Here is a 19,019-nt window from a genome sequence, read left to right on the forward strand (position 1 = left end):
GCTGTCCTTGGTAGGCTGCAACAAATACGGTGACAACGATAGTGAAAGGGAGATTTTGGAGGGGGATTGTCGAGGATAATCACCACATCGAAGCAACATACAATCGAAACACCAATCGTTCACAGATACAACCTTGAAAAGGGAAGAGAGGATGTTCACATTTGTCCTTGTTAGAAAGATGAAATCAAACTCACAAAAACATAACCGTAATTCAACAAATATAAATAGAGATGAAATAGGTGGGAAACGAAAATAAGAAGGGGAAAATATTACCCCCCCTCCCAGAGAGGGCGTCGGTCCAGCCTCCTGCTAGATCGAACCCTCTCTTGCTAAACTGGTTGGGTCGGTTCAACCCTTAAATCTTGTGTCAAGAAATAAAGAGGAAGAATTGCTTGTGAGGAACAAAGCTGAGGGAGGAGATGTCGGCTGGGTGAAGGTATTGAAATAACCTCGACGGTTTCGAAGTGGGTGAAGATCAAACCTACCTGAAAGGGGTGGCTTCACTTGCAGGAAGAGGAAACCGGTCGAAGGGCTCTATGCGTACGGGAATCTTGTGCCTTAGCCGAGGAAGTAGAAAGGGAAAAAATTTATAGAGCTTTTTGGCTCAGGTTTTAGCTAAAGTGGAGGAGCTAGCCTGTGCACGATTAAAGAGAAGAAGAAAAGGCGAGAAGCTGGGCTCATACAACTTCGTGCAAAAGATGGAGTGATTCCTGTTTGCGGGCTTGAGCAGAGGAGAAGTAGAGCAAGCAGCGTGCGGGTGAAGGGAGATTAACTCATCTCATGCATGAGAAAGAAAGGGGGTAGTCGTGACATTTAAGGTAAAATTTAATCAATCTATTTATTTATTGTTTTAAGATTTAGTTATTATAATTTTATAGTTAAGTAGAAATTAGATTCATATTAATTAATGTTAGAAATTAAGGTGGCGCAAGTTTAAGATTGTTGATTAAGGAGTTTGAAGCAGTAAAGTTTAAAATTTAACTTTCAAAAGTAATTTGTTTATATTATTGTTATTAATGTTAGTATTAATTTAAGGATTTAAACTCATAATCAAAATGAGAAAATTGAACTATAATTAACTAAATTATAATTAAGTAGTATGAGATAAATTTATTAAATGTAATATTTTATATTATAGGCGCTAACTTGAAGTTGGAGACAGAAGTCGAGAACTTGAAAATTGTTTAGAATCAAAGTGAATAATTTTGTTTTCAAGTTATAATAATATTTCTTATTTTTAAATATATTTCTGCTTATAGTTGTGGACTATTGTCTTATATAACGTATGATTCTTTATATTGTTAGTCATGAAGTATGTATGTTAAATAGTTATAATATAGTTTTCCTAAAAAGAGGTTTGATAACTATATGATTTGTAGAATTTAGTATATGGCATATATATATATATAATATCACCTTATTGCATGATATATAGATTTATTAAGATTACATTTATTCATTAGTAGATAGAGGTAAGATATTTCATATAGGACAAAATGTATGATATAAAGAATCAAGTAATGTTCATATGAATGTTTAGATGGTCTTGCTAAGAGGAGTTCACCCTCTTATGGTATTAACAGGGGTGAAACCAATCTCTTTTTTGAGGGAGCAAAATTATCTCCTAGACCCAACATGGGTGGGGCTGGGACAGAGTGATATTTCGGGAGGGGAAAAAACCAAATTACCCTCTCATATAAGTAAAAAAATTGAATTTGAGGGGTGGGGGGGGGGGGGGGGGGCGAGGACTTGGATCCTTCATGGGTCCACCCCTGATGGTATAGACAAGGGAAGTCGGTATACTCACATGTATAGAAATTTTCTTATCACCCTAGACAATTATGTTGTTTAAAATCACTAATTGTCGTGCTAATAGAATAATATCGGCTAGGAGCGAGTATACACCTTTACATGTTAGACAAATGTGTAAAGTAGATCATGAGCCATTATGCCAATGAGATAATATTGTTTATGTGCGTGTTATGTTATGTTTTAATAGTGATCCTAGAACACATTTGAATTTTAATAGCATGAAGTAAAATTAAAGTTAATGATTAAACATTGAAGAGTATAATTAGTGTAAAATCACTATAAGTTTATCCATCAAGTAAATTTCATCGACACATACATTAGATTATTACAAAATTTTTATAGAAATATGAAAAATCAATATATATATATATATATTTTCTTAGTTTACTGTACTTTAAAAGTGTGTTTGCTTCTGGGTCATCTTGTTTCAATATTTTTTTCAAATTTAATAAGATAAATAATATAGGAGTTAACAAATACAGAAGAAGTGGTCAACAACCAAAAAATAACATTTATTTGTTAATTAAAAATATTTTTTACTTGTTCTTTAGATTAATATTTTATTAAACAGTTAGTGATAAAATTAAATATATAAACAATTTAATTTTAACGTCCAACTGTCTGTTTCCACTTTGGTTAATTTTAAGCCCCGGGCCGGGTCATGAGATAAACGACTAAAATTCATTTATTTTCGAATAAATTTCTATATCTCACAATATCAAATGTGTTTATGCATATAGGATTTAACAATCTTTTAACACACACTCAAGTGCAAGGAAAGGTAGGCATCAATATAATAGAAATCCAACAATTTTTTTTATGATCTGTCAGTCTGACTAGTCATTATAAAAAGTTTTTCATTTCAGTTTTGATAGTAGTTAAATAATTTAGTTTTGATTGCATCTTACACATTCGAAATTAGTGACAGTAATTTCATTTGATCTCTGTGAATTTCCTAGTTAATTTATCATTTCAAATTTAAACCTTCCCCGTGAGATCGATATTCAGGGCTTAAATAGAAAGTCCTTTATTACTTGATAACGATACGTATACTTGCGTAGAATCCCAACATTAATTGCTTAAATTTCTTAATAATAAATATTGTATCAAGCTTTTGACACCATTACATAGAAGAGTCAAACTTATATAAATTTTATACAACTATATTTTACACGGATCAGATGGTTCAATGGAGCATACTTCCAACCAATTGCATTCCCAACAACTTCATCATTAATATCTACGATGAAGGCGACTGCATTCCCCCGCATATAGACCATCATGTTTTTGTGAGACCTTTATGCACGGTCTCCTTCATGAGAAAGAGCAATATCCTGTTCGGGAAAGAAATATATGTCATTAGCCTCGATGAGTTTAGAGGATCTGTGGAGATTCTGTTACCAGTGAGATCAGTATTGATTCTTAAAGGAAATGAAGCAGACCTTGCCAAACACTGTATTTCAAGGGTACGGTTCCGCAGGGTGTCTGTAACTCCTGTTTGAAGCAGATTAATGAAATCTTTTTCAGAATCTAGTCAGTTTGCTTAATTGCCCTTTTGTGCGATGGATAAAAAGCCACAGAACCATACGTGGGTTTCGAACTATAATGAACGAAGAACAAAATAATAAAAACTTGATAATAATAAAAAACAAAGAACCCTCTTGAAAATCAATAAACAAAAATTGAATTTTAAAAATATATATTGATAATCAAATGTGATAAAAGCAACAAAAAAAGAAAATAAATCTGTTGAGTTGTTTTTCTCGATTTCGAGGTTTCTTACTCTTTGCTCGCGCAGCACAACTGTCCATGTCTGCACTAATTCTCTTTACATCCCCACGAAATTTCACATTCTGCACAAAAATCTCACAAAATTTCATAAATTTTTCTCACCAATACCTATCTTCACATGACACATATTTATGAGTTAAACACTACAAATTCTCTACATTGTTTGCATATTGTTCTCGGTGACAGTACCGAGACGCTAATTCTTTTCTTGTTACCCCTTTGGGCTGGACGTGAGTCTTTATGCTTTCCTCCCCAACGTAGCAGATATTTCCCTTGTCACCATTTAGGTTGGATATGAGTCCCAGAGCTTTCCTCCCTAATGCGACACATATCTTCGAGATTGGTATAAAACCCCCTTAAATGGAGCACGACATCCTATTCTCAATCCTCGAGATTGTTGTAAGACCCCCTTAAATGGAACACGACATCTTATTCTCAATCCTCAAGAGTGGTGTAAGTCCCTCTTAAATGAAACACGACACCTTATTCTCAATCCTCGAGATTGGTATAAGACCACCTTAAATGGAACACGACATTCTATTCTCAATCCTTAAGATTGATATAAGACCCTCTTAAATGGAACATGACATCTTATTCTCAATCTTTGAGATTCAATGAGATTTTGGTAAAATGAGATGAGATAAATGATTTTAATATGTATTGTGCCAAATAGGAGCAGTTTTAATTCTCTACCCTGATATAGTGTTATAGAAAATCATTGGCTAATCCCAGGTTTGGTCCCTAAATCCGTGACCAGGCTAGGAGGATACTGGCTTCCACTCCAGAGCTCCCACTTTCCTTCACTTGAAGGCTAACTCTCTTTGTTTTTTAACACTAAGATCGAATTACTAAGATCGAATTGAGGATTTTAGTCTGTCACCCTAAAATCTCTAATTCTACACTCAATCAATGTATATTTTCCTATTTATTTGCACTTAATTCCATGAACGAAATACTTCTTCATGGAATCAAATGTGATCCTCACTCTTTTGTAGAACTCATACTCTATTTCCCGGATCATATGTTTCACAACACATTTTAACAATTCAATTGATTAGATCGAAAAATAAATTAAGTTCGAAGTTGAAAAATCATCACAATTTATTTTATATTTTAATATTGACAAACCCATATTATCTTTTCATTTTATCATATCTCAGAGTAGTAAAAAAGATAAAGAAAACTAATTAGACTTCATGAGAAAGATACGACAAAACACAAATTTCATATACAAAAGAAAGTTCATACAACATTAATAAACAAACACTTATCTGAAACTCTTTCTCAAAGCAAATCCCTTGTAGCCTCTCGTAGGAAATGTAAGAAGAAGAAATCTCTCACTTTTCTCCTTCTCCAACACTCTTAGAGAAGAATTCACCCTTAATCTCATCACAAAACTCTAAACTCTTAAAGATAAGTCACTAATAGACTCCTGAATGGTGGTGGAATGAAGATGGAAAAAGTGTATGGAGGCGAGCTGTGGCGAAAATGAGCAAGTCGGAATGAAGATGAGCGCCTTTTCTAATTAATTTCGGCCCCTGATAGAGCCTAGAGTTGGTTCTCCAATAGGTGCATCCAAAAACCCTTAAAAAGCATCCAAATTCGTCATATCTTCTAGAAACAGGGTTTGAACCGACATTGGTGCCGTCGACGCCAGTGTCCCGTATTTAATTTCGCTGCTCTTTGTCAAATGACATCGTCGGCGTTGCTTCTGGCGTCGTCGGTGCTGAGTAAAATCCATCAGCCGTTTTGTAAGTCTGCACCGTCGGCGCTGCTTCTGGCATCGTCGACGCTGAGTAAAATCCATGAGCCGTTCTGTAAGTCTGCGCCATCGACACTGCTTCTGGCACCGTCAACGCTTAGTATTTCTTCAAAAACGCTATTTTAACTCCAAATTCTATCATTTTTGCTTCCTTTTTGCTTTAAGTCCTAAAAATCAACAACTTACAAAAAAACATAAAAATACCCTTCACAATCAAACACATTGATATGACTACAACATGTCATCAGTATTCATGATTATTAATGTACAAGAATGAGATTTAACATATCAAAGCTATAAAATAAATAATAAATAATGAAATCATGAGATGCTAGAAATTAAACATGAGTTTATGCAACAATAAAGTAAGACTAATTATTCATAGTCGTTATGAACCAAAAATAAATTCTATTGCAAATAAATGAACATAATTTAAAGAATATAGTTGACAATTCTATAAATAACTAAGACTCTAAATTAAGTCGTAAGGATAATGCCCCTAACAATGAAGGGTATAATTACCCCATAATAAAGAACATTTACTTTTCTCAAGGTGAAAGCTAAACTCCAAATTTATTAGTTCAATTACTAGTAAATCCTACACAAATTAGAATCCCAAAATTTAAGATATATGCAATTAAATATATTAAGATTAATTATTTATTAGGTTAGGTGCAGGGATTGATTTGAATTTAACTTTATTCTAACCTAAGGAGATTACCAAGCAATGGGGAGGTAATAAATATAAAATTGGATACCAACATCATGGACAAAAGATAAGTAGAAAGTAATGAGGGAACTTACCATCGACCTCGACTGTAGTGGTAAGTTATTTGACCACCGAGGACGACGTTGCGAAGTTGCGGGAAGGAGGTGAGGGAAAGGACAGTTGTAAAAGCTTTAGGAAGAAGATAAGAGACGAGATTGGAAAAGTTCTAATGACTATAGGAAGGAAGATCTTTGACTGCAAAGAGGAGTTTTGCAATGCCTTAGATAATTGCAACGAGGCGGTGATAGCGAGGGAGGAATGGGAAAGTTGCATGGCTTTCCCAACTAGGAAGGTAACAAGACATGATTGCGAGATTCACGGGATCGCAGGATTCAAACAAAAGGGGGAGGTTCGTGATTAAGCAAGCGGTGCGAGCGAGATTGCGAGAAAAAAAAGAAGAAAAGTATGGGTTCTTACATATTTTTGAATAAAAAAAGACTTTAGAATTTACATTTTTTGGGTTGGACCCCTTTTTCTCGGCCTTCCACACCCATCCTCTTGTATACTTACATTTTTGCTATATGTAAGTTGTAGGGAAGTCAAAGCACGGGCTGCAGTTTTCCTGGAGTTCCCAATATTGACCATACACAACCTTTTGTAAGAAAAGATATAGTCAACTGGCTCAAATGGCTTCGTGAAACAATCAGATTTCATGATTTCCGCTTTGATTTTGCCAAAGGGTAAGTCCACTGCCATAGGATTCTAGCCACGCAAGATAGTAAATTCACTATTTAAATTTAACATTTCTACCGTACCAATTCCAGCTATGATGCGAAGTTTGTGAACGAGTACATAGAGCAATCAAAGCCAATATTTTCAGTTGGAGAATATTGGGATAGCTGCAGCTACAGCTCGGCTGATCACTTGGACTACAATCAAGGTAATGACTTGCAATAATTGGTTGTTATTATTTTAAGCTAAGTATTTTCTTTCTGTCAGAGCAAATCAAAATGAACCCTATCTTTAAGAAATATATTCAGTATCCTTCCCATGAGCTTATATTTCATATTGTCTTAATTGAATGTGAATTGTTTTGTAAATTCTGCACTTCAATTCCAATAGATTAGACGGATTATAAGAACAATAATAGTAATAAAAAAATTGTTGATGCGTGTTATCTTTTTGTTTTTGCTTCCACAGGGGGTAAGCCTTGATGGGTTTCAAGATTAGAGTAGAATGATCTGATATGCAACTATATTTCATTCAGGGTAGTTACTAGAGATTGATTTTGAATTGTAATGCCAGTGCTTCTTTCCAAACATACAAACTTAAAAGGGACGAGTCAAGCTGATATAGTGATTATTACATACTTTGTTAAGAAAAAATTGGGATAATGGGAAGTTAGAGAATTAGCATCTACATCACTGATACCTTGAGTTTTGGATAATGGGAAAATGATATCTAATTTGCTTTCGTGTAGTTTAGTGATAATTTGTTGCAAATCTTGAAGTACATAATAAGTTTTAAACACAAATCTCTTGTGTTAAGACGGACTATGAACTTTTTATTTGATTATTGATGTTTCAATATCTTCCTTCATTTTAGGAAAAGCCTGTATGTACATGCCTAGGGTGATCTGCCGTCATGTAACTTTGGATTGTTTTGAATTCCATGCCTAGGGTGATCCGCCATCATGTAACTTTGGATTGTTTTGAATTCCCTCATATTTCTAGATTCTCTATTATTCATTTGCATTGATCTTGCAATTCATCTCTGGTAGCTATCACCCCTCTGTTTTACTGTTGTGATTATCATTTCCCTCCATTTACATTGTTTTGTGACTCTATGCTCTCCCCTTCCTCCGTTATTGGGATTTGTTGTTTTGTTGACAGCTGATGCAATGAATTTTATGTGTTGCTGAGGCTGGGATGCGAATGCTCGAATAACACTGCGGGTGCGCCAATAACGCCACGGGCGCCGTATAGCGGGAGCTGCGAGCTTCTCCTTCGATACCCTTTGTCTGGACCAAATCGTTCCAGATCTGGAAGGGCCGATCGGCTCTCTCACGAGGTTTGGTCTTCTTTTCATAGGGGAATCCAATCTTAGTTATCTAGGGTATATATATGTGATTCACTGATTCTTGTTTCTAGGTTTTCAGATTTTTGTGTGAGTTTGTTTAGGACAGTTGCTGGCGTTGGTTTCTTCCTTCGAGGGTTGTATTCGAGAGATTTGGTTGTGCTATGGTTATATATCTCTCCCGAGGTGTTGATTATCTTCCCTATATCCTTTCACTTCCTCCCCACATTGCTCCCAGTCGTCGTATCCCGTTGTAGCAGCCCGAAACAGCATTCCAATTGTTGTTTTATGCAGTTACAGCCCCCCACCTTCACTGCCGCCAATGTTTCCCCCTTTAGCCTCGCTGTTTTGACCATTGTCCAGCCATCCGAAACACTGTTGTCATCTGGAAAACAGCACGCCGGCTGTTTTCATGCTGTTCCCTCGCCGTTCCAGCCTTTTCCCACAGCGCCTTGCTGCTCCGCTTGCCACCCCACTTGCTGCCCTTGCTGTCCCAGCTCTCCACTTCGCTGCCAACGGGATTCCAGCCCCTGCATTAGCTGTTCGAACTACCTACAACCCATTTCAGCCATCTATCTCCACTCCCCAACCACCTAGTTGACCTCCATCGCTCATGGATTGGCCCTAGTGTGAGCTTGGCCATGTTTGTTGTTATTTCCTGTTCAAGTGAGTCTGATTGTAGCTGTCTATTTGCTTTTCAGTAATAATATTTGGTTTCCTATTTTACTTTAGGTTAACTCGAGTATCAGTTGCTTTGATTGGTGAATAAGGATTCCAAAGAGATTTTATGATTATAAATTGGAGTTTGAGGCATTTACAAAACACAGTTAATTATTCTGAATTAAATTCTAGTCGATGTACAACTTTTTTGGATTTGGGAGACAACCCCATAATCGAGTGAGAGACTTTAAGGTTTTTGAAGTGAGGTCTTCCGTTGTTTACATACATGAGGCTTATTTATTCTTATTTTGACGAGCTCTTTCATTTTACCTTTGTCTTGAACTAATTTTAGTTACTTGGACTGTGAGATTGATTTTCTCAAATACCATTCAATCTGATTTTCAATGAGTATGTGGATTTTAATTTGTTGCATAATTTTTTTTGGTTTTAAATGCATATTCATTATTTATGTGATTAGATTTGTTTGTCATCATCATGGTTAGCCTTGTCCCTACTATTTGACCCTTACATCCGGGGTTAACATATTTTTAAGTCTTCTTTTGTTAATTTTAGTTATGTAATCTTTAATCTGTGTTTTTTTATCATTTCCAAAAAATCATATTTACCTATCTTATGGTTGCATCTGAAATCACCATTGTCAATTTAAAGCCTAGATATGGAATATAAATGCTGGATGTTAGGTTGACGGCGGGTTTTAAAATTAATGAAATGAGTTCAAATTTAAATTTGTCTAGTTTTATGAGTTTCAAGAAGTGCTGTGTTATGACCTCACTTAACTAGGGTATTTAGTATGATAGGATTTTCTAGAATGCCACCCTCAAGTTGTAGAGTTTATCTGATTATGGTGAAAGTAGACAGGGGTTGGTATAGATGTCACTCTCAAGTTACGAGCCATAACTCACTTGTGGTGAAAAATAAGCAAGCGAGGACAATACCTAAAACTAAAATTAGATTTACCACATCAAATGTGAAGATGTTAATTTGTGGACACAATGATTATAAGATCTAAGAACAAGTGGACTAGTAGTTGTCAATGTCGCAAAGAGAATTCTAGGTAAGTGCCAATCCGCATGCTTGATTAAGAGGAAATTTATTTCCTTCTCTCGGAATATATTCCACTAATTTTATTTTCTTTTATTTGTGTTTCCAATTTTTGTATTCTTCTCTGCTTGGAGGATTTCCTATTTTATTTCCTTTCATCATTGTATATCTAGAAAGTATAATGCAACAATATGAGCAAGAATTAAATTTTTTTTCAAAATTCTAGATGATATTAGGGCCTCCGTGCATCTCTAGGACTCGAACTTCTCTACGTGAGAAAATCGCAACCATCTGTTTTGTTCGAGTAGTTCGTGGAACATCTCCTTGTGTTGTTACAATGTTAAGCATCCTCGCCTCTCCTCGACTTGGCTCGGTTCGCTACAGGAAGCGAACACCTCCTTGTTTCATGCTCGTGAGTCTTGCTAGTCTTGTGAGTCCCGCGAGTCCTTCGTTTCTCGCTCACCTCTCTCATATGCACTCACCAACAACCACAATGAGATCTCCTACCTTACTCTCTCGATCAAACTATAGGTACCCTAGCTGTAGTCTATCTCCTCCATTCGAATGGATCTTTTTGTACGCATGAGTCGCTGGTCTCTTTTGTTCAGTAAAGACGAATGATTCGATCTTGGCCTTGCTATTAGTTTGCTAAAGCTGAACGATTCAGTCCCGCAGTTGATTTGGCTTGCCCTGGCTGTCATCTCATGAGATGTCGACTTGAAAAAGGCTCAATCATCCCTAGCCTAATGCCAAACATGTGCACACCATGAGCTATGCACCTCCCTCTGATTCATGTTTGCTTATCCAAGCAAGCAGTCAAACTAAGGGAACTTTGATTTCATTTGTGCGACAAATATTGATTTAGATTTCACAATCTAATCAAGGCCAAACACAGTGTTGCCTCAAAATCTTCTTCCTTAGAAGTCATTTTTATATTGAATAATGTATCTTTAGTCCCTATTGGACCTGATAACTCCTTACGACCATAATTTTATTCAACGGTCACCGTCTGTCTTCATGTAGATTCATGACGGACTTGGAAAACTAACAAACATGATTTGGTATCATTTTTTACTAACTTTCCTAACTATCTTTTCTTTAATGGAAATTTATTAAAACATGATCCCAAGTATATCGATGCATCTTTCTCGGTTACTCATCCAATAAAAAATGATACAAAAGCTATTCTCCAATATCTATAAAAATATATAACTTCATGGATGTCACATTCTTTGAGAATCAACCTTATTTTTCCAAATCTAAAATTCAATGGAAAACTCGTGGGAATATCGGAAGTTGATGTGTTGCTTAATAATAAATGCTCCAGTGTTGATTATTTATTAAGGTTTAGATGAGTTTCAGATTTTCATTGATGCATATTTGAAGGGTTTGAGTTGTATACTTATGCAATATTGAATGGTCTTTACCTATGCTTCAAGGCAATTGAAGAGCCATCAAAGGAATTATCCTACTCATGACTTGGAGTTGGTTGCTATTGTATTTGCATTTAAGATTTAGATGCACTACTTATATGAAGTCAGATGTGAGGTATTTACTGATCACCAGAATTGAAATACATCTTTACTCAAAAAGAGCTTAATTTGAGATAGAGGTGGTTGGAATTCATTAAAGTCTATGCTTGGATATATAGTATCACTCGAGGAAGGCAAATGTGGTAGCAGATGCACTGAGCAGGATGACTTTAGGTATTTTGAATTGTTTATTCAATCAGCAGTAGTTACTTGAGGATTTGGAGAGGCTGAAGCTTTTTGTGATTGGTTATGGTGATGACAGTTAAATTGAATCAGTTGGCTGTGCTGTCCACATTGAATGATAGTTTCAAAGATTCATTGATATGAACTTCACTGTTAAGAAGATTTTAGATCAGGTCAAGGATGAAAATTTGGAGAAGTATATGTTAGATATGGATGAACTGTTGAGATATAAATGCAAGATTTATATTCTAGATGTTGATAATTGTGAAGAGAACTTATGGCTAAGACACATTTATCTGGCTATACTATTTACCCAGGGACTAATAAAATATATCAAGAACTTCAAAAAATATTTTGGTGGCTAGGATTGAAGAGAAATGTTACAGAATTTGTGGCTAAGTATCTTACATGTCAACTAGTGACGGCAGAACATCGATGTCTAGGAGATCAGCTGTAACTTTTATTTATTCCATTATGGAAATGAGAGGAGACTATGGACTTTGTGATTATATTGCCTAGGTCATAACAAGAACTTGATTTTATTTAGGTAATTGTTGTCAGATTGATAAAATCTGCACATTTCTTCCTCATTATACAGACATAGTTTGTTGAGAAGTTAGCCAAATTATATGTGGATGAAATTGTAAGGTTGCATAATGTCAAATATTATTTCAGATAAAGATGACAGATTTTTTTCTAGTCGCAGAAGAAAATTCACGAGGCTTTGGGCACAAGGTTGATTTTTAATACAACCTTCCTCACTCAAATAGATGGCGAGTTAGAAAATACTATTAAGAATTTGGAGTATCTACTAAGGTTGTGTCCTTGATATTGGTGGATGATGGGAATCATATATACCCTTGGTAAAATTTGCTTACAATAATAATTACCATGCAAGTATTGGGATGACTCCATATGAAACTTCATTTTGAATAAAGTGCAGAATACTTTTTTATGGGCTAAAGCAGGTGAAAGAAATGTCATTTGAGCTAACTTGGTTAATGATACTACTGAAAAGATTAGACTGATTAAAAAATAATTAAAGACATATGTTAAACAGATAAAATATTATGATGCTAAACATTGATGTGTTGAATTCGAAGTTAGAGATTTTGTTTTTATTACAATCAGTCCTTTGAAATGTGTGCAAAGATTTGAAAAGACATGAAAATTAAACTCCAGTTCTGTTAGTTCCATATGAGTTGACTTTACCAGCTCATATGCAAGGAGTACATAATGTTTTTCATATATCGTCAGTTAGAAAATATATTGTTGACGAGTCTGTTATAATTGTTCTAAATTTAGTGAAGATACAACTTGATTTCACCTATATAGAAGAAGCTGAAAGAGTACTGGACTTTGAAGTTAAAATACTACGAAAAAGAGAGATTCGTATGGAAACATGGATCGGAAAATGATGCTACTTGAGAGAGTTTTAGATATCCAGGAAAGATATCTCGAATTCTTCAGTTAAAGTGTCATACCCCAACTGACTTCCATTTATAGGTCGACTGAGGTGTGACAGAGTCCGACGATTCAGTCAGACTGAGTTCTTACCAATACTCATTTTGACTTGTAGAATCAGAACCCAGTGGGTGATTAACTAGACTAGTTGAATTGTTGCAACATACGTGATACATTGCATTTCATAATTCATCCATATACATACTTGGAAGCTTGAAAAATCATAACCTCAGAACATGAAAACTATACAGAGCTGTTAAATTCAACATAAATAAAATATATAACCAAAAAGTCTGTATAGACTCCCCAAAACTATACAAATAAAAGTTGTACAAATCACACCTAAATACTCACCTTAGTTCTCATTGCCTTTTTCTGAAAGGCAACAATGTAGAGTGAATAACAATGAACTTAGAGAAATAATCAAGGTTAAAATAAGATTTTATACACTAAAATGAAATAATATTTATGTTCATATGGAATTGTACATGTCGTCACACAAGTCACTATATGCTAGAATTATATTGACATGAAAAGGAAAACATGTAGTATAGAAAGCAACACTGCTATATAAACATGCATGTCATAAGCATGAAATCACAATTAAAATTAAAAGCATGTTCATAAATTATTTGTTGTATATAATCATAACAATGTTATTTCATATTAATATAATTAGAGCATAAAAATGTCACTCGTAAATGTATAGATCTCAACTATTTTCATGTCCTATCATATCATGGATTGCTACCTTGCGTCAAAGGTCATAGAAAGCTATATGTTCATGACCTATATAGCTTAGCCCACACTTCCTCTCCAATCCAAAGAGTTCTCTGCCCACACTTGCGATTGTTTGTGAACATGTCACGTAAATGATAGTGCCTTCTATTTTAAATTTCTTCTAATATCTTTGTTATGCTGATGTAGCCACCAAATTGTTTTTTTAACATAAAACATATAATTGAGAATCATTAGATATAAAGCATCATGTGTTACATAAGTGTATTGAATTTAGTTACTATCTCAAATTCTCTAAACAATATGTCATGCACATCAATAAATATCTTCTTATAGGATAAATAGGAAGGATCATATTTGCTCATTATACTATCTTTTATTTTTATGTCATTATGGATTGAGCCTGTGAAAGAACCTTTAGTTACCACTGCAGAAATCAAAAAAATAATTGAAAATGCATACAAACTTAAGTATCGCTGTCAGTGCCACCCTGTTCAATAGAAGTGGATGAAATATGTTGATATGTTGGTGGCGGCAGTAGTTGTGGATGATGATAGTTGGACTCCCCATAACCAATGTTAGGGTGAAATGAGTAAAATAGAGTGGCGTCGACAGGACTCAGGGAATAAAAAGCTGGTGAGTAGATTCGGGTGGTGAGATCAACGAGAAAGTCATCGTGGTGAGAGTGACTGTACTGGTCTGATGGTAGGACGGAATACAATATTTGTCTTCCTTGTACTTGCCACCACCTGATGTCATCTATAATAATAAAACAAAAGATTAGAAAATAACAAAGTGTTACATAAAGACTTAATAATAAAAAAGTAGTGCACAATATTACAGTTTAGGGCTAAAAGTAAAAGAAAAATACTCTTAACTTTAACGCACATATCATGTAGTTTTCTCATATAAACCATAATTTGTCTAAAATGATCGACTGATAAAATAAAATGAAAAAATTTTTTCGGAGTAGTGGTTGATGGAATGCTTCCAATGAGAATAAACGCGTAAAAGTAGCACATTATTCACCTTTTGTATTTATGGCTGTAAACCATGCACGTTCTCATCAATATCACCGTTCTTTGGTGGAACTGTTATTGATCTCATGGCAATTGGTTTCTGGGTAAATATCCCACAAATGCTTTGTTATACTGGTTGGGGAAAATCATTTTTTTTATGATTACTGCTACTTGCTGCTTTTATTGAGTTCAGTACAAGGGTCAGGTCTAGCTGAATATTTGATGTCATTTCGAGGTAGCATTAGGGATTATTTATTTATATTATTCTTAATTTTTGCGTTGGAAAGTACAGATAATCACAGACAAAGGATTATAAATTGGATTGACAACACTGGAGGGCTTTGTGCTGCATTTGATTTCACAACCAAGGGTATTCTTCAGGTATCAGTTAAATGGTCTAGTTTTTGCATGAACTTGGTTAGCTGGTTAGGAGCAATGCGGTTTACCAAAGCTATTTTTCTGAAATAGGAAGCAATGAAAGGAGAGCTATGGCGTTTGAAAGATCCTCAGGGGAAGCCACCTGGTGTGGTGGGCTGGTGGCCTTCGAGGGCTGTGACATTCATTGAGAACCATGACACGGGATCCACTCAGGTTTACATGTGTTTTTTGGCTATAAACCATGATTTTATGCTTTCGGAAGTTTTTTTTTTCCTGCTGGAATGTTAAGAGATGATTAAAGGGATTGTTCATTTTGAATTTCAAATATGATTATTTGATTATGCCTTCTTGTATTTGTATTTTCAGGGTCACTGGCCTTTTCCGTCGGATCACATTATGGAGGTTTGTTGATAATCTGATAGAAATTTTTTTTGGGTGTATTGTTTCTTCCAATACGCCTGAGCTCTGATTTTCTGCTTTTTTCTTGCTTTACATTTTCAATCTACTCTGGCACATGATTTGTGTTCTACCCTCAACAAGCGTATTGATTTATGCATCAAGACAAGCAACAACATAAATTGGACTTGTATTTAGCATAAAACTTCTTCAGTATCCTTGCTTGTTTTATATGTTATGTATTAACATAGGGACAAGAATGATGAACGACAAAGTAATTGTTATAGAGATCTAGCGCCACAAAGGAGAACTTAAAAATTTATATGATTTTTGCTCAATTTATATGTCAGCGATAAAAAGTTGGGTTGGGGGAGTTGCCCGTAGAAAGCTGTCGGTCACCGGAATCAAAATCCCGTCGCCCGCTTCAGAATGACGCTTTAATTTACATATAGATTTAAGTTTAGAAAAATATGAAATGAAACTGACCCCATATTTTTCATACTGACTATTTTTCATAGTTTAAATGAAATAGCGCTTTACCTCAAACCCTGTATCTATCCCGAGGGATGAACACGAAACTTGAGGATGAGACTCGATCAAATAAACTAAGAAATATATGACGTCCGTTTGGTCTGCGAAACCATTTTATTTGCCGACAAATTCTCTTATTTAATATGAAAAATTAAATAGGGTTTGTTTTAAGCTAGGTTCGGAAAAACTTCGTATAAGGGCAAGCTCATATAGTTAATTACATTTTAAATGACTGAAATCTCTTAAGAATACTCTCGATAAAAATAAAAAAAAATTATCTTCAAGGACTTCAAAAAAGATTAGACTTTTCAATCAAATTGGACAAAGAGGTGTGTAAAAGGGAAATGTTCAAACTTGGAACATTTATTACAAAATTCAAAGGAAGAAGAACTAGAGGATGCGACAGATCCAGATGAGATCCTCGGTGACTTTCCAGTCTACCCTATGGTTTGGCTTCAGTTTCGAGGAGAAATATTCAAGTTTTTTATCCTGCCAATTTTATTTATTTAGGACTTACATTCGCGTGAAACGATCACACAAATAGCCTGGAAGATGTGAGGATTTAGGTCGTAACGAACGACAACTTCAGAATTCTAAAACGAGTTAGAGCTTATATCGTATAGCAGAGCTATACAAATGCCTAACGAAAAAGTTGAGGATTTATGTTGCGCTTGGCGAACAATCTTGAAATCCTATAGATTGTTATTTTAATTTCTAGGAAATGAATAGTTTAGCTGAGGAAGACATGTTCTGCTGTTGAAAAGACATGTTCTGCTGTTGAAGATGCTGTTGAAGATGGTCGTGCTGCCCACCGCGCTAATTCCAAGTTCCTTTTCGTGACGAGTTTAAGATTTTTAGGGTGTCAGGTTATGATGTCAAATCCAACGGGCCTATGGTTGTAGTTCTTCAAATATTTTTATAGATAACATGTTGAAGTTGTATATTGTATAACATAACAGTAGAATATGTAACATAGGACAAACAGTAGAGTATGCAGTAAAGAAACTAGTACAACATGCGGTGTAAAGAAAAGTAAAAAGTACAGTAGAGAAGTGATTATAAGATAATAACATGCTGTAAACATAAAACAAACCTGTATACCTTGGAGATCCGCTATTCCTTAAGTGTAATTGATGCAACTGGTACAAATAACAAAATTTGAGGAAGCAGACTAAAATGCTTTATATAAGCGAAAAACAAAGAAACATCGTCCAGAAATCTCGAGAAAGATCGTCAAAAGACTCACGACAAGAGAAATGCGAGGAAATCGACGAACCAACAAATCGATTAAAATCGTAGAAAACACGGGAAAATCCCGAAAAGAGACGACGATTGCTTTGTCCAAAAAATTCGATAATACATATGAAAAAGTCCGAAAAGAGGGGACCACAAGCACTCGGGTCGGGGCTAGACTCAACTATATATTAGTACTCGAGGGTTGCTATATAACTCGAGGGTTGTCGAAGGCTACTCGGTCACCCGGATGTATAAAACCCGCCACTCAACTAGAAGGGTGTCCTATCGAACCTAACTCAGGAGGGTATTCCTTAGCCTAAATAGGTGATCGAAAGGTGGACAACCAATATTTAAAATGTATTTAAAATTTATGTATTCAGCATGCGCATAAGTTTCAAACATGCAAAAAGTGGACTGTATCAAGTTTGTTTGTAGCGAAAAATATATTTTTTGTTTTGGAAAAAAGATGTGTTTGTTCTTATCAAATTTAGTTTTTATCAATTTTGAAAAGTAGTTGTCCACGAGTCGATCACGCTGTCGGGCATAAGACTACCAACAACCTAAGAAGGTTCAGGTAAGCTCCCGCTAGTCTTGTATCGGTGAATGATATTGTCATCCTACAGCTCACCGGGTTTTTGACTTGGATCCTGATGGGTTCTTGAATCGAATCCCGATGTCGTAGGATGACATATCATTATGCTCTATCCCCAGTGTGCCTTTTTCATCACCGCCCTAAGCCCTAAAACAAAACCGACCTACTTGCGACATTGCTTGATGGTTTCACGTATAGCAAAAGACTATACGTGGACACTTATGTATCAGACATAAGCATAAGAAGCAAGGAAAAAAATAACAAAAATAGGGTGAGAGAGATGAGAGCTTGATTCACCTAAAACATCGAAAAGGACAAAGGATGAATCGACTCTCAAAACTCGTGACGAAAATACCTGAAAAGGAAAGCCCGAAGATCTTTGAATCAATCCGAAAGGATATCATTTTCTCACTTTTTCATAAGTGGATCAACCAAAGTCAAAATGACCTCTTAACGCCGATATCCAAACCCCAAAGATATCTTTTATGAAATTAATTCATTCCAACTAATTGTTTTTCCAAAATGAGACTTAGAAATCTCCCAAACTTCACAAAAGGAAAATAATCCGGAGAATACCACCACTAGTACTCCCAAACCCATGCAAAAATCAGGATCCTCTAACTTCCAAATTAATCAATGGCCTCATATATCAAATAAACATAAAATCTTCCCATAGAACCAAATAAATGCTCATGACCGGGTTCAATAGAGGGGAGCAAACAACCACCGAGGCTCTCGGCTAAGTCCACCAACAGAATAAGGCACTCACGGCTGAGTCAAGAAAAATGGCCAAAAGAGGCTCACGACTAAGACAACCAAAAGAACCACCAGTGGCTACTATGCTCCCTCGACATACATAAGAGGCTAACTAAAATGATTATAATTTTTGGGATGAAAAACTTGATTCAACAATAAAATTCAAGCCACTCAGACTCAACAAGAAGAGCCATACCGTCCCAGACAACCCCTCAATAGGTTCACGGGTAGGAATAGGAGAAGTACAGGACAACCACCCAACAAGCCAGGCCCTCGGGCAAGGGCTTAAAACGAGCCAAACTGAGCCCCTCAACTACGCCCA

The 19,019-nt window shown here is 35.5% G+C and overlaps 1 protein-coding gene across 2 annotated transcripts in view; it reads left to right on the top strand.

Moving 5' to 3' along the window:
- LOC110036438 (probable alpha-amylase 2) overlaps nucleotides 1-19,019 on the top strand; it is a gene marked incomplete at its 3' end in the record, with an annotated part of 90,230 nt that overhangs the window by 57,845 nt on the left and 13,366 nt on the right. For both annotated transcript variants that reach the window (XM_020740884.1, XM_020740883.1), the window contains 5 exon segments: nucleotides 6,669-6,814; nucleotides 6,899-7,014; nucleotides 15,101-15,189; nucleotides 15,277-15,399; nucleotides 15,553-15,588. In XM_020740884.1, the coding sequence (XP_020596543.1) occupies nucleotides 6,669-6,814; nucleotides 6,899-7,014; nucleotides 15,101-15,189; nucleotides 15,277-15,399; nucleotides 15,553-15,588 (510 nt within the window).

Source organism: Phalaenopsis equestris, unplaced genomic scaffold (genome assembly GCF_001263595.1).
Source record: "Phalaenopsis equestris unplaced genomic scaffold, ASM126359v1 Scaffold206503, whole genome shotgun sequence".
Classification (NCBI taxonomy): domain Eukaryota; kingdom Viridiplantae; phylum Streptophyta; class Magnoliopsida; order Asparagales; family Orchidaceae; genus Phalaenopsis; species Phalaenopsis equestris.